This window comes from Pteronotus mesoamericanus, unplaced genomic scaffold, assembly GCF_021234165.1.
Source record: "Pteronotus mesoamericanus isolate MK-2021 breed Mesoamerican mustached bat unplaced genomic scaffold, CSHL_Meso_final contig_78, whole genome shotgun sequence".
In the NCBI taxonomy this organism is placed as follows: Eukaryota; Metazoa; Chordata; class Mammalia; order Chiroptera; family Mormoopidae; genus Pteronotus; species Pteronotus mesoamericanus.
Genome location: NW_026555258.1, coordinates 4,149,168 through 4,176,089, shown reverse-complemented (window position 1 = coordinate 4,176,089; position 26,922 = coordinate 4,149,168). Strand labels below are relative to the sequence as shown.

The window sequence follows — 26,922 nt, the reverse complement described above, 5'->3', positions numbered from 1 at the left end:
TGGGCACCCGCTCTGCGTGCAGATGCTGTGCGCTTGCTGCGAAGAGGCCTTGACCGTGTTGGAGAAGCTGCCGGTGAGGATGGTTTTCGACTCTGGGCAGTTGATCTGCCAGGTGGCGGTGGCCATTTCCTCAGGGCCCCGTGGCACTGCGCCCTTAGGCAGGGTCGCACCTCTGTTTGCGCCACGGCCGGGTCATCAGTCTTCTGTGGTCGTACAGGGTCTGTTTGTGTCATCAGGGTCTCTTCCCTTCGATCGGGTACATTTCAGGTTCTTCAAGTGATTTTTTTTTTTATGCATTTTTAGGACACCTTGAAAACCAGCTGTTCCTTAGTGGAAATGGTACCTTGTTTGTGGCATTCGCCTGTACACACTTCCCTTACCCCTGCGAACTCCACAGGGGGTGGAAACAAGCAGTCTCCTTTGTTGCCCTGGGGCAGAATTCAGAAGTTCTGCACCAGCAGGAGCGCTCTCTGCGCTGCAAGGCAGCGCTCAGCTGCGTGGAACCTGTCCAGGTGGTGTGGCAGTCGGCCCTCCCTGGCCAGGATGATCCCTTGCTGACGCTGCAGCTTGCAGCAGCCATTCACGATGTGCTTCTCTGCTGAAATACGTTCCTTGCTGAAATAATTTCATCACTTTTTTTTCTTTCTGCAGGAGGACACCATGGAGGTGGAAGAGTTCTTGAAAGAAGCCGCAGTAATGAAAGAGATCAAGCACCCTAACCTAGTGCAGCTGCTCGGTGAGTGCGCGGCTCTTTCAGCGAAGCCCTCTGGGGGGCGCTGGTGCCGGTGAAGCAGCGGGGGATGGCTGGACGCAGCGAGGTCTCTGACTTGGACCAGCAGTCAGCCGTTGGTTAAGGAGGCCTGTGTGAAATTGTGTGTTGGGGAGCAGGTGTGGGAGAGAGAATGTTATTACTTTGAATTGATATTTAAAAGCAGTGAAACACAAATCTCAAATTGGCTTCTGAGACTTAAGAATTTTTAACGTTTCTTCGCTGAAGGTTAAAACATTCTGTAAGTAGACATAACCATTAGACATATCCTTTAGGGGTAAACTAACAGCAATTTGGGCTTGTCAGTGAGGGCCTGGCCTTTGCTTTTGAACTCACTGACAGCCTCTCCCTGTTTAAGCCCATCGGCTTGAGAGGAAGAAAAGAGTGACCATGTCCCTCCCGCATGGACATAATCTCACCAAATTAGAAGTGGGCCCATGACTTTGGGGCACAGCCGGCATCCATTTCAGAAGCATTTTCCTTTAGTGTTAGTCCTTTCTGACGTTTGCTCAGCTGGGAGTAGAGTGGCACCCTGAAGCCTTCCGTGTCTCGCTGACAGGGGTGTGCACCCGGGAGCCCCCGTTCTATATAATCACTGAGTTCATGACCTATGGGAACCTGCTGGACTACCTGAGAGAGTGCAACCGGCAGGAGGTGAACGCCGTGGTGCTGCTGTACATGGCCACGCAGATCTCATCCGCCATGGAGTACCTGGAGAAGAAAAACTTCATCCACAGGTAGGAGCCCGGCTGAGCACCCCTCCCCGCAGAGCCGTGGACTGAGCCCGGGACCCCCGCAAGAAGCCCCGGCCTCTGAGGGCTTCTGGCTCTGTCTCTCGCTCTCGTGCTGGCCATGTTAGGCTTGGGAGCAAAGGCAGACACTGGGTTCCTGGCATTGCCAGTTTTGGGAGTGTGTCCAGGGCCAGCTCAGCCAGGCCTAGACTCTTGGCCAACAGAGCAGTTAATCCCTGGGGTGAGAAGTATCTCACTTTGGAACCACTTTGGACCAAGCAGAATATTACATGAGTCATAAGCGGCACCCTTCCTCACGATCGCAGCCCGAAGCGCGTCCTCGTAACCTCTTCCTGGGAGCGGTGGGCGTTGCGTTTACACAGACCTGCCGTATTAAGCCAGCGCGTGGGGTTTGTTTTTGCATTCCGTGCCTCCCCGTTCTCTTCATTATCATTTCATTCTCCACTTAACGTGCTGTCATCTGGTTCAGCAGTGCTTCCACCGTTGTCAGAATTGTGTACCTGCGGTTCTGAATTAAGCGTTCTTGCCGTTACAAAGCCTGGAGTGTTTTGACCTTCAAGTGTGCCGCAATTATCTTGGTCTTCGCATTCTTTGGTGGTGGAAATGGCTTCCTAGCAAAGTGACAGCCTATGCAGGATGAAGCCTGATGGGCTTTGCTGGAGTCTTTTGTACAAGATGTTCTCCACGCCACCTTTCCCACCCAATTAATTCAAGTACGAAACCTGCGTGTGAGCTTTCACAGTGAGGAGCAAGGGTAGCGTGTGTGAAATGCTGGCGGTTTCTTGTAAGACACGTTTTCTGTGCTCCATGAGACCCTGATTCAGATGGTCCTGTCACTCAAGAACGTGAACCTCTGAGGCTGCGAATTGTGACTCCTTGACTTCTGGTTTGCCTTGCACAGCCTGGCCCCTTCCCTCCTCCTTCGGGCAGACTTAAAACCCTGTACCAAAATCCCATTAGGCACAACTCTTCTGCGTTTAATTTCCCTCGGATTGCTGCTGATCAAGCGGTCCTATGCAGCCATCACTAGCTGCTGCCTCTTCTCATCCTTCCATTCCTGGTTGCCTTGTGATTTCATGGTTAATGTCCTTGAACCAAAATTAGACCCCTCCTACCTCCCTGGTAGAATCAGGAGGCTAGAGGAAGCTGATTACACAGGAGAGGAGTTTTAGGATATGTTTGGGTAAGCATCAGGAAGAAAGAGGGAAGTAGGAAACACAATTCGGGCAAAGAACACTGTGGGCTTCATTTTATTTTGTCCTCCCAAGCCTGGATAGGACAAGCGGAGACCGACTCAGATAGAAACTGCTCACAATCGAGGACTGGCCCATGTGTGTGTTCCTGGTCCCCGGCACAGAGCAGTGACAACCAAGCAGACACTTAGATGATGCTTACAATTCTCTAGGCATCAGTGGAAGCACTTCACATGTTAATTACCACAGCAACCCTAAGGAGCAGGCGCCGTCATTACCATTTTCATTTTACAGATGAGGTAACCGAGGCCCAGCATAATTACCTTGTTTGGTCCCAGGGCCTGGGAGCTCGCTCCCAGTGTTCTCTCTGCTGCCTCTCACCATGCTGGGAGCCCGGGTGGTGCTTCCCGGAGAGGGGGTTAGTTAATGTAAGTTTCTGGGGACCAGGCTCCATTTTTCCCATTTTGGTGGTGGATTTATCAAGCAGGAAAGCCACCTGGGAACTGATGTATGAACTTTTTCCTTCCCCAGAGATCTTGCTGCCCGAAACTGCCTGGTAGGGGAAAACCACTTGGTGAAGGTGGCCGATTTTGGCCTGAGCAGGTTAATGACGGGGGATACCTACACAGCCCACGCCGGGGCCAAATTCCCCATCAAGTGGACCGCGCCCGAAAGCCTGGCCTACAACAAATTCTCCATCAAGTCCGATGTCTGGGGTAAGGGCCGCCCAGTTCCCTCCTCGCCCACCCAGGGCGCAGCTTCTTTTCCTGGTTATTTGTTTGTTTGTTTGTTTTTTCTCTCCTTTTCCACTACCTCTTTTTTGCTCTTTCTTCCCCCACCCCTCATTACTAATTCTTTTTATTTAAAAATCCTTTCTCCCCTGCTTTCTCTCCAAAATGAAGTAAAAGTGAGTTTTTTCTTCCAAAATAATTCGGATTAACCATCTTTGTCTTCATTCTAAGTTCGCTCCTTGGCTTTGCGGGGGCAGCTGGCCACCCGGCAGACCCCGGACATTCCTCCGTGTTGGGAGTGTCATGAGGTCGGGTTCGGGCTCTCAGTAGGGCACTACCCATACTGCCCCTGAAACCTCATGGGGCAGTGTTTTCCATTTTCACTTTCGTAGGGAACTTTTCACTGTGCAGAGTGTGGCGTGCCCTGAAGAAGAACGGGGTGCCTACCGGGCCCCGCCGCACTGCCGAGCGGCACTGCCCGCCGCCTCGGGGTGCGCCGGCCGCCTCTGTCCTGCCCGTGCCCCGGCCTGTATTGTGAAGCAAAGCCCAAACATCAGAGTTTGTCCATAAATATTTCAGAATGAGCCTCTTAAAGATGGCTTTTTATTCTCATAACCAAATTGCCTTGCCTCCCAAAATTGACAGTAATTTTTGAATATTATCAAATCATCCAGTGTTCAAATTTCTCTTTGAATCATAAAAGTCATACTTTTATAGTCTGTTTGAATTGAGATCGAAATACAGTTTACACAAGGTGATTAGTTTGTACGTTCCTTAAGATTCCTCTAACCTGTAAGTTCCCTCTCCATCTCTTTATTTCTCTCGCTGTTTGTTTGTTGAAGAAATCCTGTCATTTATCCTTTAAAGGTTCCCACTCTCTGGACTTCACTCGTTTTCATGTGGGACAATTTAACATGTTCCTCTCTCTCCAATATTCCTACTGAGAGGGGTGGTTGGATCTAAACAGCTTGATCACATCGAGATTGACCTTTTTTTTTTTTTTTTTTTTTTTTTTTTAGTGTAGAATTCTTCATAGACAGCATTGTGCTTTTCATTAGTAGGTACATAATTGTTAAATTTATCTTTTTTGTGATCTTAGCCGTTATTGATACCCAGCGCCTAGACCCACTAACTTATTAGAGGTAACCAAATAGTAGTTTTCTCGTTCCCTTATTCCATGCTCATTTATCAGCTCGGTGCTCCGTTACGAAGCAACCCCCTCCCCTACCGTCCAGCTCCTCGGTGCAGCTCACACAGGAGAGGCAGGGGAGGCGGCTGCTTTCGTGCCGTTGTTCACCGGTTTTCACAGTAACATGCTGGTTTTCTGATACTCTCCAAGGGTGACCAGTTAGGTTTCTATTGGGTTTTTTTGGTGATATAGTGAACATATATACATACATGTAAAACATGTTTAAATATATTTGATGTGTTTTAATCCGTACAGTTACTTCCCTTATTGATACTCAGGTTGTCCCACCTCTGGCCGGGGGGAACTGTATGTTGCTCCTGGTCCTTTTGGCAAGACCCTGAGCATCTGATGGTGTTCGTGCTGTCTGGAATGATGAGGCCTTCCAGCTCCGTCCCTGCCCTAGACCTGAGCCACCCATTTCTCCAGGGGGTCGGCTCTGCTTTCTTTAATGGGATCAGGAATTCCAAGGCTGGACTCTGGGCCTGCAGAACTTTGAAAGACTTTATAAGATTTTTGTGAAATTTTTAGAGCTGGAAGGGACCTTAGAGATAATCTCATGCCCCTGAAAGAGGAGGGGGCCTGTCTTCAGCACATTGCTGGTTGGTCCCAGAGCCAGTAGCAGTGGCCTCCCGACAGGTGGTCGTGTTACCTCCAAGACCCTAGAGGAGCTCATCGCCCAGGCCCCTTCTCTCCGTCAGCGCGTTCTAGTCCATGGGGCTGAGCGGGCGGACCGCTGCCTTCTGGGCTGCTGTAATGAAGGGCCTGGCGAAATGTCAGCACCTGGCCTGCTTCTGGGGGGGGCGGTGACCTCTGACGTCTACTACACAGGTAACTCGTCTTAAATGCAGGATACTTAAATCTTGCATGCTTCAAATAACCTTTCCCATTCTCTTTTCTTTCAGCATTTGGAGTACTGCTCTGGGAGATCGCTACCTATGGCATGTCACCTTACCCGGGAATCGACCTGTCCCAGGTGTACGAGCTGCTAGAGAAAGACTACCGCATGGAGCGCCCGGAAGGCTGCCCAGAGAAGGTCTATGAACTCATGCGAGCATGTGAGCCTTCCGCCTCCAGTTCTAAAAGTTACAAGTGGGCTCGTAAAACGTTCCACTGCAGGGGTGTATATGGAAAGTAAACAATTCGAGTATTCCATTTCCTCTCTTCATTCCCAGTCTTCAGAGCAATGAATGGAACAAGTTGATACAGACTCTGCAGACTTTTTTCAGTGTTTCTCTATACTTTTATTTCTACTTAGTATTTGTGTGTGAGGGTTTTTGTTTGTTTTTGAATACAAAATTGGGATTGATGCATACCAAACTTGGATTTCTTATTAATAAATACAAATTCCTGGACATACCTTCAGACATTCTGCTGTAGTAGGTAGACACTCCAGGGGATGTTTATCTGGTCGGTTTTGCCGGTGCAGGGGAAGAGGGGTACACAAGAAAAACCCCGGAATTATCTTCTGGAGGGAGGGCGCCTTGTAGTACAGATTTCCCCCACTAGGCGAGTGTGCTAAGAACCCATCTGTATCAGTGCACCAGGTGGCGTTGTGAGGGGCTGCGTTTGGCCTCAGTGAATTTTTTTTCTTTTCTTTTCTTTTCTTTTCTCTTTTTTTCTTTTTTTTGAAGACTCTTTCAACATGTTTGCCCATTTCATGATGGGTGAGTACAAGTGCACCTGCTCACACCGCATTGAGTGTTTAGCAGCTTTTGACTAAAAACAGCATGACTCCTGTGCCCCACCCTCCCTGTCCGCCCAGTCTTGCCCCAAGCGACTCTTTTTTGTTGTTTCCCCGGATGAAAAAAGTCCTCAAAGGGAAATGTTTTGCTGATGCAGAAGAGGTGAAAACAAAAACCAGCAGAAGCACTAAAAGGCATCAAAATCAACAAGTTCAAAAACTATTTTTGAGCAGTGGAAAAACCACTCAAGGTGTACAGCATCAAATGGAGAGTCTTTTGAAGGTGACTGAGGTTTCAACATGTAAGAATACACAATATTTTATGAATAAACTGCAGCTTTTGAGGGGATCCCCCCTTGCGCCATATTTATAAACACACCCCTGCCACTTTGTTTGCACCAGGCAGTGCTGACACACCGCCTCTCTGCGTCCATGATGCGGCGTTCCCCCTCTGCGCCCCGCTCGGTTTTATCCGGCTGTGGAGCATCCCGCTAATCGATTCATTCATCCACCCAGCCCTCTTGTGAGGAACATTGGGTGGTTTGACCCATTGTGCGAAGTCTGCCATTAGGAGCAAGACGGGAGCGTGCGCGCCCTCACGCAGGCCCCTCCGCACTGTGCTGGGGCTCCGAGGCCCGTGTGCTTATCACATTTTGATAGATTTTACCAAATTGTTTTCCAAAAAAGGTTGTACCAATGCCACCGGAAGTGCCTGTGAGTGACTCTGCATCCTCACCAACACGAGGCTTGGTCAGCCCTTAATCCTTATTTTAATCTTGTTTTGATTAGCATTTCTTTACTGATGAGGATTTGGGCTTTGGTAACCAGGCAGTAGGTGTGAGAGAGAAGGCCAGCCGTTTGGCTTAGTAATTTTCTGCCCTTGCTGGAGTAGGGATGGGAGAAATATATTTGAAATGCAGTTCTGCCTGTCAACGTCTCTCTGGGGTTTTGCAGTCCATATTCCTGCCAATATCTAGTCTTTTCAAATTCTTAATGTCTGTAATAGAACACAGTGGCATGCATCACTTTAACTTGTCACACCAAAAGATGGGTAGCAGGAGTGGGATGCTTTCATTTCTAGACTTCTCCTTAAGAATGGCTAGCTCCATACTTGTTAGCAGGGCCTCCTCGTGATCTGACTCGGGTCTCATCCGTCAGGTTGGCAGTGGAACCCCTCTGACCGGCCCTCCTTCGCTGAAATCCACCAAGCCTTTGAGACCATGTTCCAGGAATCCAGCATATCAGATGGTAAAGTGCCCGTCCTCGGGACACTGCGGTGGGGCGAGAGGCTGGGGTGGGAGGGGCAGCCGAGGGGGACCCCAGCTCTGGTCCTTCGGCCCGCTTCCGTGGGTAAGCACATGGGCTGACAAGCAATCTGAGGCCCGAAAGCCAGGCAGAGGGGTCGAGTGTGGCGCTCTCAGCCTTTGGTATCCCTGCAGGACTCTGAAACTACTAAGTGTTGTTTCTTTATCACTTGTACCTCTTTTCTATAAATATGTGTGGATGATCATTATCATTTTAAAAAGAAAAAGAAAACCAACATACCGAAATGACACCACTACTGATGGCACTGATTTTGGGGGGTGTTTTTGTTTGTTTCTGGTGGCCTTTAGAGGTGGAAAAGGAGCTGGGGAAGAAAGGCATGCGAGCAGTTGCCAGCTCTTTGCTGCAGGCGCCAGAGCTGCCCACCAAGATGAGAACCTCCAGGAGAGCCACGGAACACAAGGACTCTGCCGATGTGCCTGAGCCGCCGCACTCCAAGGGCCTGGGAGAGCCCGGTAGGTCCCCGCCGGGCCCCCGCCGGAGGCCCGGGCCAGGGCGGTGCATGGGGAGCAGCGCGTGGAACCTGCACAGACGGGCAGGCAAATCCCACATTAGTCGTCCACCGTTGAAGAGAAGGCTCTCCGCTCCCCACAGCACTCCACTCCCGGGGAATAATTAGGAGCCGCTGGCTTCAGCAGCTCAGAGGTGCTTATGAGACCCGAGAGAGGAGCCCACCTCCTCCTGTGTCACTCAGAGGGGTGGCCTGGAGCAGGTGTGCTGTCTGAGGAGTGCGGGGGAGGTGGCAGTGGCTCAGCGGGGGTCACGACTTGGTCAGCAGTCGGATCCGGTGCCTCCTGTGTGCCCGGTGCCATTCAGAGCCAGGCTGCTCTTGATGGAGCAGTTGTTCCCTGCCCTGCAAACCCCAGAAGTTCGAGCCCCACTGCAGACCAGCGGATGAGTGTCGGAGACGGGCCAGCGTCTGGTGTGCAGGGGATGCCCTGGTGGGCCACCGACTAAGGGGGGGGCAGGACAGAGCCAGAATTACGGGAGGTTTTGCCACAGCAGAATCTATAGAGCCATGATTCACAGTTTTTTAATTATATACCTATATTAAAAAGTTGAATGTGTGGCGTATATATATAAAATAATATGCGTGCACTACTGCATGACTGTATTAAGTATATTATCAAATATGCACTTAAAAGTTTATGTAAGAAATAGACCCAAATCACAGCGTTTTCTTTCCATACCCCTGATCATCGTGCTCAGCCCACCTTAGAGACCATGGCGCCTACACTGTCCAGCACCTTGGACCCTCTGTCCTTCTCTGTTAGTCGTGGTATCAGGTAGATGAGCCGTGGGGAGGAGCTGCTGTGGGAACTTGGGGCTTGTGCAGCGGCAGCGGCAGGCGGCCGTGTCCGTTTCTGCCCGTCGGTGCTCCCCGGGCGGGTGTCGAGGCGTGATCTCATGGCGAGCCCCGAGTGCCAGGTGGCGGTGCGCAGTTCGTTTGTATTTTACCTCGTCTCCTTCCCCCGTCGGTGTGCAGCGGGGAGATCCTTGGCTTTCCCTGCACTGCATGTCCTGCATGCTGCCTGGTGTCCTGGTAAATGTCCCTGTGCCTCTGTTCTGACGGGGGTGACAGCAAACCTCTCTCTGCAGCTTCCCCACAGGGAGAAATCTGTCATTTGCCACCAGGGAGCTGGGCAACACTAGAAAGATTGCTGAGAAGCTCCTATTCATATTTAAAGAGTGTCCGTTTAAAAATTTTAAAGTCACCCCTTCTTGTTGCCCAAGCATGATAGCCCGCTGCCGCTGCACCCCATAGATGTGTCCCTTCGCCTCTAGATCACACCACGTAAGAGCCTCAACCCCCTGGCTGGTCTGGGAGTCACGGGTCTGACCCTTTGCCCAGCCTTGTCTTGGCCATCACTGACCAGATGGTGGGGGCAGCCAGTGCAGGGATGCAGGGGCTGGGGCAGCCTGGCTTTTTGTTTTGCTGCCTTCAAGGGGAGAGACCTAAGTTTCTCCTAGTAAGAACATGAACAGCAGTGACAATAGTTATTGAGAAATGATGCTCCAAGAGCTGTGACAAATGCTCCACGTTCATTATTGCATGACATTCTCCAGCAATGCTGTGGATTGGTTTTAGTACCCTCTGTTTTATAGATGAGAAAGCTGAGGAGGGGCAGACAGAAGTAACTCGCCTGGGCCGCAGGGCTGGTGAGGGGCAGAGCGGGCGCTCGCACCAGGCGCCTCTGAGTCCAGAGCCCGGGCCTGGTGGAGAGCGGGCAGCAGCTTGCAGTTCCTGGCGTGTCCAGGAGCCTCGAGCCGGGCCTGCCAAACTTTTCCAATGTGTTTCAGATGGTCCGGACCACGAGCCTGCCGTGTCCCCATTGCTCCCTCGAAAGGAACGCGGTCCCCAGGATGGTGGCCTAAACGAAGATGAACGCCTCCTCCCCAAAGACAAAAAGACCAACTTGTTTAGCGCCTTGATCAAGAAGAAGAAGAAAACAGCCCCGACCCCCCCTAAACGCAGCAGCTCCTTCCGGGAGATGGACGGCCAGCCAGAGCGCAAGGGGGCCGGGGAGGAAGAGGGCCGTGAGGTCAGCAACGGGGTGCCTGCTCTCACATCCTTGGACACCGCCGAGCCAGCCAAGTCCCCAAAGCCCAGCAGTGGGGCCGGTGTCCCCAATGGAGCCTTTCGGGAGTCAGGGGGCGCAGGCTTCCGGTCTCCCCACCTATGGAAAAAGTCCAGCACGCTGACCACCAGCCGCTTAGCAGCCGGCGAGGAGGAGAGTGGCAGCAGCGCCAGCAAGCGCTTCCTGAGGTCCTGCTCTGCTTCCTGCGTGCCCCACGGGGCCAAGGACGCAGAGTGGAGGTCAGTCACGCTGCCTCGGGATCTGCCGTCCACGGGAAGACAGTTTGACTCATCCACGTTTGGAGGGCACAAAAGTGAGAAGCCAGCTCTGCCTCGGAAGCGGGCGAGCGAGAACAGGTCTGACCAGGTGACCAGAGGCACAGTGACGCCCCCACCCAGGCTGGTGAAAAAGACGGAGGATGTGGCTGATGAGGTCTTCAGGGATGCGGCAGAGTCCAGTCCAGGCTCCAGCCCTCCCAGCCTGACTCCAAAACTCCTCCGTAGGCAGGTGGTGGCTCCTGCCGCTGCTCTGCCCCACAAGGAAGAGGCTGGGAGGTCCAGTGCCTTGGGGACGCCTGCTGCTGCTGAGCCAGCGCCCTCCACTGGCAGAGCAGGGCTGGGCGCTTCTGGAGGGACTATCAAGGCCCCCTCCGAGGAGTCCAGAATGAGGAGGCACAAGCCCTCCTCTGAGTCCCCTGGGAGAGACAAAGGGAAGTTGTCCAGGCTCAAGCCGGCCCCACCGCCCCCGCCGCCAGCCTCTGTCGGGAAAGCCGGGAAGCCCTCTCCAAGCCCCAGCCAGGAAGCAGCTGGGGAGGCAGGCGCCGGGGGGAAGGCAAAACCCGTGGCTGCGGTTGGGGATGCCATAAACAGCGATGCTGCCAAACCTAGCCAGCTGGGCGAGGGCATCAAAAAGCCTGTACTCCCGGCCATGCCAAAGCCTCAGTCATCCACCAAGCCAGTGGGGACCCCAACCAGCCCAGCCCCCACTCCCTCCGCTTTGCCATCAGCATCCTCTGCCCTGGCGGGGGACCAGCCATCCTCCACCGCCTTCATCCCTCTCATATCGACCCGCGTGTCTCTTCGGAAAACCCGCCAACCTCCTGAGCGTATCGCCAGTGGCGCCATCACCAAGGGCGTGGTTCTGGACAGCACCGAGGCCCTGTGCCTGGCCATCTCCAGGAACTCCGAGCAGATGGCCAGCCACAGCGCTGTGCTAGAAGCCGGCAAAAACCTCTACACGTTCTGCGTCAGCTACGTGGACTCCATCCAGCAAATGAGGAACAAGTTCGCCTTCCGCGAGGCCATCAACAAGCTGGAGAACAATCTCCGGGAGCTTCAGATCTGCCCGGCAACGGCGGGGAGTGGCCTGGCGGCCCCTCAGGACTTCAGCAAACTCCTCAGTTCTGTGAAGGAGATCAGTGACATCGTACAGAGGTAGCAGAAGCCAGGCGTCAGGCCAGCCGGAGCCGCCTGTAGTGCGTGAGGGCCCCCTGCGCCCGCGATGGTGGCTGACACAGGACCAGTGCGCGGGACCTCGCCCCAGAGCTGAGGGCCACCGTGGGGCGCAGCCCTGCCACCTACACTGCGCACCAGCCGTCCTCTGCACTTTCCTCCTCCTCGGCCCGGCTCGCCGAGCCCTCCCCATCCTGAGTTCTGTCTGCGGAGCCCACGCGGTGGATGCCATGGGCACGCGGCCGGCTCCCCACAGGGGCTTCAAGACTGAGCCCTCAGGCCAGCTGGGAAGATGGCTGCGCTTCTCCTCGCTGCAGTCCTTCCTGGAGGGTGTCCCCTGGCCCTGCCTTCTCCATTTTCCCCAAGAACGAGTGGTCTGAACAGGAGCCACGTCACCAGGGTACTGTCACCTTCACTCCCCTGCTGAGGGAGCTTGTGCCCTCATCCTCCCTGTGCTTCCTGCGCTTAAGACATTCCCAGAACGACGCCCTGGCAAGCTCCGCCCCCCGGTCGCTGCCCTCCACTGCTGCCAGGGCCGGTGCCCGCACCTCTCCCCGTGTGAGGGACAGCTCTCATTTGGGGGTGGGGGGCAAAACAGGGTGCGAACACCAGCCGGCCTTTGGGTCCCAGGAAGGGGGTGGACTGAGGAGGCCCATGGTGTGGGAGAATGTCCTGTCATTTTCCCCTGCAGGTCCCCGCAGCCCAGTTCCTTGCTCACCTGTGACGTGCACAGCCAACGCTGGAGAGTGAGCCTAAGGGTTAAGGGTGGCAGAGTCGGGGCCCAGCACACAGCGTTGGCGGGGCGGGGGGCTTGTTAGGTGAAGAGCCGGTGCTGCGGTGGGCCGGGGCTGGGCCTGGGTAGCTCCTCCGTGGGCCCCATGTTGCCTTCCAGTGGAACTTCCAGGTGATCTTGGTCCCTGACCGCCCTCCTTCACCTCCCGTGTACCAACTACCCTGAGACAAAGTGGGGTCTTGCAGGGCTCTTTTCTCTGGGACAAGCCGGTTTCAGGTTTTGGGTGTTCTTGAAGCCTGGCCCAGCTCTGCCTTCATCCCGCCGTCCCCGGTGCAGACAGCGGGCACCAGCACGCTAACAGGAAGGAAAGGGCCGGGGCGCCGAAGCCGCACCAGTGTTGGATGCTCCCTTGTGGACGGACATCTTATTTAATTACCACGAGCAACACTTAGCCATCAGGGAAGAAGAAATTCACAAAGAAATGAAACCCCAGAAAGTGTCTCGAAGAGCAGGCCCTGGCGTACCCTTCCCCTGGGCTGCCCAGGACCAGGCTTATGGGGCAGGGGCCCAGGTCTCCTTGACCTTGACCTAGAGCAGCTACTGAAGAGTGGGCAGGCATCAGCCTGCATCTTACTCCAGGCCCAGAAGCAACCCTGGGGGGAACCAGGAGAGAACCACCTTCTCCCCACGCCTTCTCACACCCGTGACCTCACCCAGGCCCCGTTTTGCCCTATCCGCCTAAACTTGTATTTTATTTCTCCGGACCGTGTGATACTGTTCTCACAGCACATCACCTCTGCGCCCCCCCAGACTGCTGTGTCACACAGGCTGAGGGGGGGCTGGAACACCGCCAGCGGCCTTGCAGATGAAGCAAACCAGCCCCGCCCGGCTCCTCGCCCCGCTTCTGTGAGGTACTGGTCTCCTCTCCACACGACGTGCCACTATATTTTGCATTTATACCTTCGTATTACACTCTTGTAGACTTGCTCTTTTATAAATGACATGTAAATAGTTTTCCACGCCCCTCCCTTAAATGCCTACGGTCCTCCTCTCTTTTTTTTTTTTTTTTGGTCCAGTACATTTTGTTTCTGTATATGACTATATGTTTTTTGAATCCACGTCTCTCCTTAGTAGTATTTTTTAAATAAATGTTTACAACATTAGAACTTGGGCGGATGTCTTTGGTCTGTGACTCCCCCCGTGGTTCAGGGCCATGCTCCGTGTCGGGAGGGCGGGCATCCTCCTTTGCTGACGGGCTGGGCGCTCCGTGTTGGGTTTTATAGGACAGAGAAGGGCAGGACCGCAGCAGGATCCTGAACCCTGTGTCACCATCAGCCACTCACAGGCACTTTCCCTGCCCTCGTCGCAAGCCCTTCCTGCGTCCTGGACACTTCCTTGCCAGCAGCTCAGCTGCTGTAGCAGCACTGAGCATGAGCAGTGCCATCGGACGGGCCAGTTCGGACGGGCACGGGCAAAGAGGACCGGCCCAAGGGCCGTGCCGACTGTCAGGCCACCGCAGACTCACTGCGGTGGGGAGGACGTCCCGTCCTGGTTCCTGGCCGGCCAGAGAGAGGGAACCCCTCCACTGGGGCTCGCGCGTTCTCTACCCTTGAATCTCGGCCACTGCCCTCCACCCCTGAAGCGCCCCGGCTTGTGTTCATCGTGCCCAGTACCATCCTCTGCGGAGGAGGAGAAGCAGGGCGCGCTGGCCTGCGAGGGGATGGAAATGCCATCCCGGGCCCTGCCTCGCCCCCTCCCCACCCCTAGCCAGGGGCCTGTGGGGGCGGTGCTGACGTTTCCTTGTCTGGGTCTCTATTTGACGACAGCTGACAGCTGGGGAAGTGGAAGTCAGGGAAGTGAGGAGCGCCCTGTGATAATGATACTTATTAAGCCAGCAGCCTTGTCAGGGGATACAGATCCTGCTCGCCACAGCCTAGTGAGGAGTGCAGTTCAGCGAAGCCTCTTCACCAGAGACCTCAGCAGCAAGGTGGGCGGCGTGCCCAGTGACAGAGGTGAAGGTGCTGCCTGGGGCGGGTTTGCTGGAGTCCACCTGCGCACGCGCAGACCGAGCAGCTGCAGGCGGTGCCAGAGGGCAGGCCTCTTCCCCCTCACTTCCCAGGCCAAGACCGAGGCCCAGGCCACAGAGCCTGTTAGTGGTTGAACCGTCCTGGACACCAGCTCTCTGAAGTGTGGGCTTTTCCATGGGTAGCAGGCTCTTCCCTTGAATGACACCTCTCAAGTCTGAAAGAAGGCGTGGCATGATGATAGGGACGGCCGAAGGGAAGGCACGGCCGCTTCCTTCCTGTCAGACGGGGACTGGTCACGGAGTCTACACAGCAGCCTCTTAGGCAGGGTGTGTCGTCGGATCCTTGTCCCAAACTGTCTTCCGTGCATGTCACCCAGAGTCAAACTTGGGTCTAGCCATTCTAGGACAATAGTTCCTAAACTTTGTTGAAAGGTCACAGAGCCCCTTGAGAACTTAATGTGCCCTGGCTCTAGCCCCTGAAAAAATACACATACGTGCGCGTGCAGCAGTCTCAAGGTCCAGAACCAAGGAGCCCCCAGGACCAGCCCCGCCAGAAAGGCCAGTGCTGTGAATAGCGCCATCATGAAACATGAGCCTAAGATGTCAGTGGTTTAAAAAGCAAGCCCCGAAAGCAATGCACATGCCATCAGTGGAAGAAAGGGTAAGTTCATTGTGGTATGCCCACGTGATGGAGTATTCCAGAGCAATGAGAGTGAACCATGTGTTGCCACAGCACCATCTGAGTGAACCTCACAGATGGGATAGGCGCAGAAGCAGCCGATCTTTATTGAAAAAGGCACAGCCAGTCCAGGTATGGTGTTGGGAGTCAGGATGGAGGGTGACGGAGTGGGAGGGCAAAGGGCGCTCCAGGGAGCAGGCAGTATTGTTTCTCAGTCCGAGTGGAGCTGGCCCATGGGGGCATTGCTTGGTGAAAACACATCAAGCTGTACGTACACCAAATTGGAGCACATTTCAATGTGTTATGTTCCAGTGAAAACTTACTTAAAAATCCCAGCTCACGTGAGCACTTTCAGCTGCTTACACGTGCATTCTGCAGTACCAGTTGCGGCTTTCACACCTTTTTTTTTTTTATTTTTTTTAAATGAGGGCGGTTCTGTCACTGTCCTTACTGATGGGTGAGGAAGGTGGCGGCTCCGAGACGGGAAGCAGCTTGCCCAAGGTCACACAGCATGTGCCGCTTACAGCTGCTGTGCCGGGACCAATGTTTTGACAGCACAGATGGCCACAGCGTGACTAGTGGAGACGTGCTCCAGGGCCAGGCTCCACCCTCCACCGTGGAAGAGAAGCGAAGAACTAGCATCACCCAGCTTCTCGGGGAACGGTTCTTTACAGGAGGTGTTCCCAAATTGAGTGCTCTGGGAAAACCAATTTCTAAACATTGCCATGGCACAGAAGACATGAGGTGGGACCAGACTGGCCAAGCACGGCGTCCCTGCCCGCGCCTGCCCTCATCCCTGGTGGTCCCCCAGCACCGTGAGCAAGGCTCCCGGCGCAGAGGGCTGCCACAGCGTGCTGGGGCTGGCTCTGCCGTGGAACGTGTCATGCAGCATCTGTGGCGCTGGGGCCAGTTTGGCTCCTTGTCCTCTACAGCAGCTGCCTAATGGCTTGCTGCCCCCATGAGCCTCTGTTTTTCTTTAAGCATGTTTATTAATATTTCAAACACGTAGGAAAACGAGAGAACTATTCCCCATCCAGTTCAATAGCTAAAAACCTTTAGATCTACACCCAAGATGAAGACTTGTGTTTTAAGTAACCGCAAGCGTTGCCAGCCGCCCTGGGCGCCTGCTGCGGCGGAGAGGGCGCCGCCACTCCGTGGAGCAGACCCAGCCGCCCAGGGGGCTTACTCTGCCTCCCGAGCAAAAGGGTGTGGGCGAGCCTCGCCTTCACTGATCTGGAAAGAGCAGGGGCTGTTGGGCAGCGTGGAGGCACCCACCCTTGACAGCCGGTGGGGTTGAGAGTGGGCCAGGGTTAAAGAGAAGATTGAGCCAAAGGGCGCGGGAGTGGAGTTCACAGATCAACGCGCCTAGCAGTTCGCGTGTTCCGATTTTCAGGGCGGTTGAGCTCGAATGCAACTGGAAAGAATAGCTCTGCTGATGCTTGTTTAATGATGAAAGCCTAATGGCAGGCTCTCCGTGCCTTTGGGGCTCCTGCTCCCCTTCACCTCCGGTTTCCCCATCGAGGTCAGCCTAATCCGACTCAGTTAACACCCAGCCAGGGCCGCACACATGTGTGTCAGCCTGGGTGACCGCCGAGTCTTATCATTTGTGACCTAGGGGGTGGCCTTTTTTTGTTCTTTTTTTTTAAAGACAGTCACCTATTCTAAGAGTAGGAATTGGCAGGTGAAGTTCAGTTCCTCTGCCGTTGACTCGTGGCCTGTTTCACCTGGCCATTCATGAGCATGTCCCTTTGTGCGCGTGAAGGAACTGGCGGAGGGGTGATCCAGGTTGCTGTCTCCCCGCCCCCACCTTAGCACAGTGGAAATGAGCACACACTGGGGTGAGCCAGCCTGGGCTGGAACCGTCCATGTCTCACCTGGCGACCCTGTGACAGATTCCCAGTGCCAGAGCTGTCCTTGACAGACAGGCACGTGGGCTTGTTTCTTGAGGTTTGCCCTCCACCGCTGGAGGGCTGTGTTTACCTCTGGTACCAACAGACAAAGACCAGGGGGCATGTTCCATCCCCTTCAGACCGTGAGGTTAGCAGGCGGACTCCTGCAGCACCCTCTCAGGCTGTGGTGGAGGACAGAGAGCATGGTGTGCCCCCAAGCTCTGTCTGCTCCCCGTCACGGCATGTGTGCCATGTGCTGTGTCAGGGCGCGTGTGCAGCGGTGCTGCGGAAAAGCGGGGCGGAGCTCCAGGAGAGGGCACCTCACTGCCTCCTGCGGTGGTGGTCCCGCTCCTGTGCACCCGTCTCGTTTACCCCGGTTCTCGCCAGTCAGCCTGGCTCTGCGACTCAGCTCTCTCTGCACGCCCCTTAATGAGGGGGCTTCCAGGCTGCCAAGGACTGAGAGCTGCCACTGAGGAATGTAAGTCACTAATAGACTGGCAAACGCTGAAATGCTCCAGGGTGGCAAGCGGGGCCCAGCCCTGGGTGGTTCTAAAAGGCTAATAAAAATCCACCAATTAATTGTGACAGCTCAATGGAAAATTATTCAATTGTGAACAGGGGCGAGTGGCAGCTCCAGAGGAGGAGGGGGGATGTTGCCATAGTAACATCAATAGAGGTTCTCATCTCAGCAGTTGAAGCAGCCTGGGAGTGAGAAGCGTCAGGCCGCCGCGTCTGACACAGGGCGGGGTGCAGGGCGCCCCAGTGCGGCGTTTGCGGGGCGCTCAGCCTCGCCCCCGCCTGCAGCCAGCCCGAGCGCTGGCTTCCTCCAGGTAGGGGGCGTTCTCGGAATGCCGTTCGCTCTGAGAGCACCAAGGAGGGGCCGTCGAGTGCAGGGCAGAAGCGCGTCCTGTGTGTGTCTCCCTATACCTCTGACCACGGGTGTTTACCACTAGCCAATTAAGGGGGTCCTGGGAGAGGCGTGAGGTTCTTGCAGCACAGTTTCCACCTCCCTAAACCTAAGGCCCCTGAATCCCAGGGGAGCGAAGTTCCCGGGGCACATGGGGGCCCATAGGCAAGAGGCAGGCGAGCTTTCCGTTAGCATTTGCAGGCGTTACCACTTTATTTCAAAAGATCCACACATCATGTTTCGTACTCCCAACACTTGCGATACAGCCTTGCTACCGCACGCGTGTACTTCTCATTGATCTCCCACGAGACGGCAAACCCTGTGCTGCCGAGAAGGGCAGCTGTCGGGAGGGCGTGGGCTCGACGCCGCAGCGGGGTGTTCTTGCTGGAGGCATCTTGTGTTAATGGGGTGGAGAACAAGACTGTGGTTTTCATTTTTACCTCTCAGAGCCTTGCTCTGTCCCCAGCGGGACTCTCTCAGTCACCAGTGGCGTTTTAGATGTCAGCTATAGATGTCCCCACGGAGACCGTCAAAACCCTGGTCTCCCCACTGTCGTCACGCAGGCTGCCTAACCTTGGCTCGGAGCTGGCACAGCCCACTGCCCGCTCAAGTTCATGACCAGCGGGGCCCGCGGCTCCGCGCGAGGGCTGCTCAGAACCAGACCACAGGGAGGGGCCGCTACAAATGACTGGCATTTTCTTACTCACCGGGACAGCTTGTTTTGGGTCACCTGTTGGACACCGCCCAGGTTTTTGCTTCAGCAAAGCTGGAAATCAAAAGTAGGCACCCGCCTAGCCAATCCTACGGCTAATCATTCGTTCTAATAATACCCACGCCTACTCAGGGTCTTTGAGGTGGGGGGCCAGGCCTGGGGAGAAACCCCGCCCAGGATGCCCTGGCCCCTTCACCGCCGGCCAAAGCGGAAGTGGAAGCCGCCCTTCTTCCTGTTGTAGCCGTTGAGTTCCTTGGCCAGGGTCCCCAGCAGGCTGCTGGCCGTCTTGCCATCAGCCGGGAGGAAGCCAGCGGCCCTGCTGCTGTCATTCTGCCTCCCAAACCGACGCCTGAGGCCAGCACACACCCTGCTCGGCTCCTTGGCCGTGGCAGGCAGGGCGTGTGGGCGTGCAGCGCTCAGCCACGGAGAGGGCCCCCACGGGGGGCGGGCTTGGTGTCCCCCCGCCAGGTCCGCGCAGCTTGCTTTGCTCTTGAAGCCACCCCTGGCGTCCACGGGCTCATCTCTGTGCAGTAGAGGAAAGCAGGTGCCCAGCGGCAGCAGGAGGAGGCAGGTCAGGAAGTAAGGGCTTATCATCTGGTCCAGAGGGGAGAGGAAGAGGTTAGAGGCTGCCCACAGGGGCCAGGCACGACACTAGTCACCTATTCCCAGGGCCTGCGCAGCCAGCAGCGGTGTAAGCTGGGGAAACAGCCGCGCCCAGCTTGCACGCCCAGCTTGCACGCAGCACGAGGAAGTGTCGCTGCACTGGGGGACCAGGCCTGTGCTTCCTGAGCAGACACAGGAGCTGGTTCTCCCTCTCCTGCAGTCCCCGGATTTGATGGCCGCAGCGGCTTAAGGTCTAATCCCACTGCTGCCGGAACGGCTTACAGCAACACATAGGCAGCCCCGGGAGAGATGGGCAAATTCGGGTTCATTCTTCTCTTGTTATAATTATTGACTCTGGGGCCATATCATCTTGGAGCCACGGGAGAAAGTTAATAGCACTGCTCGCTCTCAGTGTTCAGCTTGATAATAAATAGGTCTGGCTACGCTGTTTAGCTGGGACCCTCTGCCGATGCCTCTCTGGTATGGAAACGCACTGCTCCCAAAAGCTGGAAACAGATCCTGGGTGAACGTGGTCTAACCTGGGACCCACCCGGAAAGAGCATGTAACCGTGGCCGGGGGGCCGCTGGTCCCCCCTTCACCATCACAAGAAACCTGACTTCAGGCACTGCTGCTCCCCTTTTTTCACCAAGAGAACTGTCCGAAAGGCTAAGAGGTTGCGCGTCGGCCATGCAGCCACACAGTGGAGACAGAGTTGTACCTCTGCCGGCCTGGGGGCGTTGTTCTCCGTCCGCGCCTGGTACTGTCCTTACCGCCCCCCCCCTACCTAGGAGGTAGCGCCCGTGTTTGTGGGGGCGACAGCCACCAGCAGGTGGCTTGCCCAGGGTCTCAGCTTTCTCTGTGGCAGCCAGGGGGCAGGCTCAGGGGTGACGGCCTGGCTCGAGTTGCTACGGGGACGGCGATCCGCGGTGGATCGAAACCCGGACTAGAGCCTCCCAACGTGCCCCTGCGTCAGGACGAGGCTCGTTCCTTCGCCAAGGAAGCCTCTTTGGTAGCGACCACAGGGCACCGGGGCCCTTCTGAGGAGACAGGCTGGAATGAAGAGCTGGTTCTGGGGAAGATGGCCCCCTCCCAGCTCTCTCCAGAATGGGCTCCCTTGAAGACGTTCCAGCATAAACTCAGCCGCAGAGCTTTACAGAACTCGCAGCAGCAGCCCCCGTCTCTACCCAAGGCCAGCCCTCCTCCCTCCTAGGCTCCTCTCCTCCCCACCAACCCCCCGCCCCCCGGGGCTGGAGCCACCTCTCGCCTGCCTCGGGGAAGCCCCTCCTTCGGGCCTGTGGGGAAGGGACAGCTGGTTGAGGTCCGGGGAGGTCCCATCTGGTGGATGAACCCACTTGGGGAGGGCCTCTGGGTCTCCTGGAAGGGGACATCTTCGTGCACAGAAGGAGGTGGCCCTTCTCACCTTTAGGGGGTGAGAACCTAGTGGAATCTGGGGACACTTGCCCCCTAAAATTGGGCCCCAGCACGAGTCTGGATTTTGAAGCCCCGACACCCAGGATGTGGCAAGAGGCACACAGGCTGGAAGACCAGCGGCCGAGCCCTGGAGGGCAGCTCTGGCCAACGCGCTGCTTTGGGCTGCAGGATGCGGGGCCGGCCTCGCCTCCCTGGGCCGCCCCAGCCCCGTCGCTGCCTCTGCCCGGCTCCCGACCTGGAGGAGGGCCTGCGTGGGGTTCCTGCGGGGTGTGGAGCGGCCGTACTCACCGCGCTGCGGGCCTGCTCCCCAGGAGGGCTGCAGGGCCCCCGGCCGGGCTGGGCAGGCTCCTCTGGACTCCGGGCCAGGAGACGCGGCTCCCGGGCTCTCCCTGCTTTATACAGGCCGCCCGCCCAGTGGGCGCCCTGATTGCTATACATTCCTGAGTCTGGGATTCCATTGGGGACGTCGGTGGTGAAGGAGGGGGCAGCGCTGGTTGCACGGATGAAAGACCCAACAGAGGATGTGGTCTGAGGAGGGGCCGGCGGCTGCCCTTTACCCGAGGCCCGCCTCGTTGGCGGGGAGCCGGCAACATCATTATCTGAATCAGGGGCACCGGCCTCCAAGTCCTTCAGAGGGGGCATTGGCGCCCCCCCCCCTTAACAAGCCGAGCGATCCTGCCTTTGCCGGACCCACCGTACACGCCGACTGCCTGGCTGGCGTGACCGCTCCCGCGGGCTCAGGAATTCAGACAGCCGTGAAAATGGCGGTGGCCTCCCACTCCGTCGGGTGAGCCGATGTCCGGGGCCACAGCTGACCACCTCCGGAGCCGTGCGCCGGGCAGTGGGATGCCTGCTTCCCACGGGAGGGGGTGCGGGGGCCCAGAGCCCCCGGCCCAAGCGGCCTCCCCTCCAGCCCGCCCAGGCCCTCCCCCGGTACCCCCGCTGCCTGGCTCAGTGCCTCTGCCCGTGCGGGAAAGGAGGGGCTGCGTGGGGGAGGGGGCTGCGTGCACGTGACAGGTGGTGCAGCGTCGTCACCTGGTCTCCCTACCTGGCGCCCGTTGGTTGTGGCACTGGGTGCTGGTTAACGGTGGGCACCGCCTGCTAACATGCCGTGCGGCCCTGGGCCAGACGCTGGCCCTTTCTGCGCCCCGGTCCCCCGCGGCAGCTGCGGAGGGTGGGGAGGGCAACCTGGGGTCCGGCCCTGAGGAGAAAAGCGCCCCCAGGCTGTGGGCCGCATGGGGCTCCGGGAAAAGGTTCTGCTGTGACAGCAGACACTTGCCTGGGGTCCCTTTCAGGACTAGGGCTGGGAACTCTGGGAAGTGACCACTGAAAGTCCAGAGCTTTGGGCATGGGTTCCAGGGGGAGCCCAGGTTGGGGAAAGAGTATCAGGAGGCCCCCATGTGGCCACTGGTTCCTGAGCCCAGCCCCCACCCTCGGTAGGGGGCCTGGAGTCAAGTCTGATGTTGGATTTGGTGCCAAACTTAGCAGCTCTGGGGTTTTCCCAGGTGCCCCCAGAACACCTGGCCTGAAAGCGTGTTTTCCTGTGCACTTCCTGGGCTCCTCAAAGCCTCTGGGATCCTTCCAGGGAATGAGCCCCCCACTCTTGACCAGCCAGGGAAGGTGGAGACAACTGTGACAGCTCCTGCCACCGTGGAGACTCAGGGCCTTCTCCAGCAGTGGCACGTGGTTGGGCTGCAGCTGGGCCTCCGAGGACACTGGGGTCCCGCCCGGTCAGCGTCCGGCAACAAAGCCTCCTCATGGCTCGGTGAACGGGGGGGCCCTGGCGATGGGAGAGGGAGGCGGGGGGGAGGGCCCGCCTGCCCGCCCACGCTCAGGCTGGAAGCCCCTGTGTGAGGTTCCCCGGGAAGCCGTGCTGGAGGGGGGTCAGGGCCACGTCCCAGGACGTCCAAGCTGCCCATCAGCTTGGCCTTGCTTCTGAAATTGTGGGCCGAGCCCGAGCGAGGGCAGGACTGCGGGGGCGACGGCCCGTGCTGCTGAGCCAATGCCTCGATCGCCTCTCGGACACCCCTCCCTCTTCAGCACCAAGTGAGCCCGAGAACCGGGTTCCACACCCGCTCGGCGCGTGCCAGCTGTGGCCTCCGACAACTCCCGCCGCTTTCCGCGCCTCCGTCTCTCCACCTGACCGGGGGTGACAGCAGTGCCCACATCCCGGGGGCCGTGAGCTGCTGGGGGAGGCGGGGCGGTGGCGCGGTACCCCTGCAACCGGGGCCGGCTGCTGCCGGTGTCTGAGAGCCCCGACGGTGCCCTCTCCGTGGGCATGGGCCTGGGCCTCCCCGTGGGAACTGCCCCTCCTTCCTGTTAGGCCCTATTTGTGGCTGCGCCGCAAGCACCCTTTTCAGCCCTGAGAACCCCACTGTGACTGAACTCACTGAGTCTCGCCAGTCGGCCGTCCCCCCCTCCACGCCCCCAAGAACTGAGGCAGAGCAGCTTCCTGATGAGGGGACAGCCATGGAGCTGCGGGGGAGGGGCCAAGGCGGGCAAGGCTGTCCCCTGTGGCCTGTGGGAAGGCAGATGGGCATGGTCACTTCCAGTGGCCGGGCCCACCCTCGGCTTCCCGTGGGCCCGGCAGAGTGGCCTGAGTGAGCAGGGCTGTGTGCCTGTTGGCCGCGGACGCTGCAGAGGGGACTGGAGTCCTCGCCACACTGCAAGGACGGATGGCGGCGGCCTCTGTGTGCCACACACGCTGGCGCACAGTGAGCTCGAGGCCTGGACCCACACGGGGTCTCCACCGTGGGCACTCGGTAAGTACTGGATTTTGTTAAATAAGCTCAGGGGACTGTTTCATCCTTAAGCCTCAAGTTGGTTTTATGGATAAATAGCCATTAGGGGCTGTTCTTAATAAAGACCCGCAACTCCTCTGGAGTCTAGCCACAAGGGACCCGCAGGGACAACCTGTCACCCTGGGGACCTTGGTGGGCACAGGTGGAGTGGCCCAGGCTCACCCCCAACGCCCAGCGCCTCGGGCATAAGGCTCTCTGGGAAATAGTGGGGGCCATCCTGGAACCGGGTGTCTGGCCACGTTGTGCTACCTGCGGGTGCTGAGCCGGGTGCAAGGTGAGGCCCCAGCCGCGTCACCACGAGACTTTATTGGAGACAGGAACACACACAACGCCAGGTGCTCTCGGCCCAGATCGGCGCCCACTCACCCCAAGCCGTGTCCGCGGCAGCCCTGCGGGCCCCCACGCTCCTGCCCAGCCAGCCTCCTGCGGCCAGGCCTGGGTCAGGGCCGGCCCCCCGCTGCCCACTCCCCCAAATCCCACCCAGGGCCGCGCTCAGCCCCCAGGTGTGTCCGGTCCTGCCAGCTTCCTGGTCCCCTCGGGGACTGGGGACAGTCCTCCCTGCAAGCAGGTGAAGAACTGAGGCCCCGGGGAGGCCTTAGCCACTCGGACTGAGACCTGGTGTCCTTTGTTCTGGGTTCAGTGTGTCTCCTGTGTCCTCCTGCCAGCACGTTGCTCCTCAGACTCCGCAGGACAGAGTTTGCAGTCCCCCCTCTGTCCCCCTCCGCAGTCAGCAGACACCCCCTCCTGCCCTCCCCCTCCCCCCAGCGTGGCAGGTGCAGCTGGCGCTGCCTGCCGCCACACCTCGCTAACCCTTTGAATCCTGGGTGACAGGGCCCCCAGCCTTTGGGTCCCCAGCCCCAGCCGGAGGCCCGCAAGGGTGAGTGGCAGTGCGGGAGGAGGGGCCAGGAGGCGGTGGGCACTGGCACGTTGCTGCTGCCCCAAGACAAACATAAAACCTATGTACACCTGGCTGTAGAGGGCAACCGCAATTGGAGACCTGCCCAAAACTGTCCTCATTCCCCGCTAACTGCTGAGGTCATCGGGGGAAACCAGGCGTGTCCATCCTCTGGGCTCGGGGCGCTCAGGTGGCCAGCCAGGCGGGCTAATTCAGGGGCGCGCCCAAGTTCGGGAGACAAGGCCCGAGGCCCGAGGCCCGGCTGAGGCGGCCCTGCCTGCGCTTGTGGGGAGGAGTTGGTGGGGGGTGGGGTACCTGCACTGTCTTGATTCCCGTGAGGATACCGCCCCCGTCCTGCTGGCTCCTCTCATCAAAGGAGCGAGGAGCAGGGAGGGGTTGGTCAGGTGACCTGGGACAGCAGGGCCACAGGCACCCCCATGGGTCAGGGCTCCGGCGCAGCGCCCGCAGTCCTGGGCGACCTCTTGCACATTCCCTCAGGTCATCCCTCAGGTCTCGGCGGAGCTGCCACTCTCCGCTGGCTCTCCCAGAATCCCTTTTGTCCTGCGGTCACTCCCATCCAGTGTGGCGGCCGCCTGCGCGGACACCGGGGCCGGGGCCAGCCTTGCTCCCGGCAGCCTCCTGGTGCGCGGGGCCCGCCTGGGCTCAGCACCAGCCCCTGCAGGGGTGCCCTTCAGGCAGGGCGTGCTGGCCTAGCCGTCCCCACCATGGTGGGCTCTGTGCTCACTTAGCCAGCGTTTGGTCCGGCCCTGTCCCCCGGCGGTGCCCCGCCTGGGCTGGCAGCGGGACCGGCCCCTGAAGGCCGTCTTCGCCTGCCCCTGTGAGGCCCACGCTGTGGCACGGGGCACCGGAGCCCCCTGAGCGGCGCATTCACGAGGAGTTTGTTTGATGGCTGATCAGAAAGCCCTGGACGCCTCCTAAACGGAGCTGGCTCTGCAAGGCTGGCAGCGGAAGCCCGCTCGGGCCTGGGGCTGGCCATGTGTGGTCCCCGTACATGCCCCACCCGCCGTCCTGCCTGCACCTGGGCTGCTCCCGTCCCTGACCCGGTCACTCTGGGCCGTAAGCGCCCGTTCCTTGGCCATCTCTGCTTCGATCCAAGCGCCAAGAGGGCGGGGACTTGGTCTTGTCCGGCACCCAGGGCAGGCCGTGGCCTAGAGCACATGTCCAGTAAATCTTTGCCGAGCGCCGACTGCCAGGCGGAGCTGGAGGGGGCCGGCCCGGTCACTGGGCGGGCTGGTGGCACTCCAGGCCTTGCTGCTGCCCTGGCTACTGCGACTTGTCACTGAAGCACAGACTGGTGGGAGGGGCAGGGAGAACGAGCCCCTCTCCCCATGTGCCCACCCCAGGCATCCTGTAGAGGCGTCCTGCTGGAGGAGGGGACGCTCCCCAGCTGGCTTCCGGCCCCCCAAAGAACCCTCATCAGGCACCCACAGGTGGGAACTTGGAAAAGTACCCTGAACTTGGTTCTGACAGCAAATGCGTCAGGGCACCAAGGTCGTGGAGCAGGAGGTTAAGGTCAGGCCTCCCAGCCCTGCCTTCCCTGACCACTGACCTTGGAACCTTTGGGGTTCCTGTTGGGGAGGGAGGGGCAACAGGAGCACGCTGGGCGTTCAGGGCTTCGGTGAGGAAATGTCTCTGAGTGCCGGCCCGGGCCTGTCTCCCCCACTGGCCGGGTGAGGCCCCCCTTCCCCTGACCCGGTGGCAGCAGGAACAGTCAGCGGCAGGGGTCGGCCTCCCCGCTGAGACGCTGGCTCTGCGAGGACGGACAGGGTAATAGCCACCAAACTCCTCCAGGCCTGCCCCTAGGGAGCCTCAGGACCCTGGCACCTTGGGAAGCGGGGGGTGCAGCAGGCCTCGCGCCGCCCAGGGGACCAAGAGGCCCTCTCTGGCCACGCCCAGACCAGTGGTTTGGGGTCTGACCCCTCCTCTCACAAGCAGGAGAACAGAGTGAGGCTGGGCATAGCAGCCAAGGGCACTGGGGACCTGCGAGGCCCTGTAGGGTGTGTGGGGACTTCGGGGAACCAGCCCCACCTGGGGTTGCGAGTCCTGGCAGGCCCGGAAGCCGCAGCCTGGCCTGGGGGCACGGCTGCTCCGGGGGCCCCTGGGGGAGGGGAGGGGTCTCCAGGCAGCGCGGAAGCGAGGGAGGGGCGTCGGGAGGACCCGAGGAGGCCGGCTTCAGACCTGACTCTGCCTGCGGGAGGGGCTTCCGGGGGGCTGTCCCCCCTGCCCTGTGCCCGCAGAACGCCAGAGGTTTGGACCGACAAAGTGCAGGGGATGCCGGGAGCGAGCGGCAGAAGACAGCCCCAGAGCCAAAGTCTGGGCAGGTAGGACTTGGGGTCGTTTGCCCGCCCCCCATCAGAGGCAAACCGAGTGGGGACGGTGTGAAGGGGATGTGGGATCTCATCTGCCCCAGGGCTTAGTGTTGCGGTTGGCCTGGTCCGCCCGCCAACGCAAGAGCGAGCCAGCCAGGCGCAGGCAGGCGGGCGGGCGACAAGCAGAAGTGCGTGGGCGTGGGGGGCGGAGGGAGGGCGGTGGGGGCGGACGGGGAGCGGGGCCAGC

The 26,922-nt window shown here is 58.4% G+C and overlaps 2 protein-coding genes across 3 annotated transcripts in view; one reads left to right on the top strand and one right to left on the bottom strand.

Moving 5' to 3' along the window:
* ABL1 (ABL proto-oncogene 1, non-receptor tyrosine kinase) overlaps nucleotides 1-13,526 on the top strand; it is a 108,982-nt gene extending 95,456 nt beyond the window's left edge. For both annotated transcript variants that reach the window (XM_054584218.1, XM_054584219.1), the window contains exons 5-11: nucleotides 652-736; nucleotides 1,329-1,506; nucleotides 3,246-3,430; nucleotides 5,537-5,689; nucleotides 7,474-7,563; nucleotides 7,929-8,093; nucleotides 9,940-13,526. In XM_054584218.1, coding sequence (XP_054440193.1) covers nucleotides 652-736; nucleotides 1,329-1,506; nucleotides 3,246-3,430; nucleotides 5,537-5,689; nucleotides 7,474-7,563; nucleotides 7,929-8,093; nucleotides 9,940-11,654 — 2,571 coding nt within the window. In that variant the 3' untranslated portion in view covers nucleotides 11,655-13,526. The remainder of the gene's footprint in view (nucleotides 1-651; nucleotides 737-1,328; nucleotides 1,507-3,245; nucleotides 3,431-5,536; nucleotides 5,690-7,473; nucleotides 7,564-7,928; nucleotides 8,094-9,939) is intronic.
* Nucleotides 13,527-18,806: 5,280 nt separating this feature from the next.
* QRFP (pyroglutamylated RFamide peptide) lies at nucleotides 18,807-19,208 on the bottom strand. The gene has a single exon (XM_054584838.1). It carries the CDS (start codon nucleotides 19,206-19,208, stop codon nucleotides 18,807-18,809), a length of 402 nt encoding a protein of 133 aa, XP_054440813.1.
* Nucleotides 19,209-26,922: the final 7,714 nt, after the last annotated feature.

Coding starts and splice junctions, on each gene's coding strand:
- QRFP (XM_054584838.1), bottom strand. CDS start 19,208: ATGATAAGCCCTTACTTCCTGACCTGCCTCCTCCTGCTGCCGCTGGGC.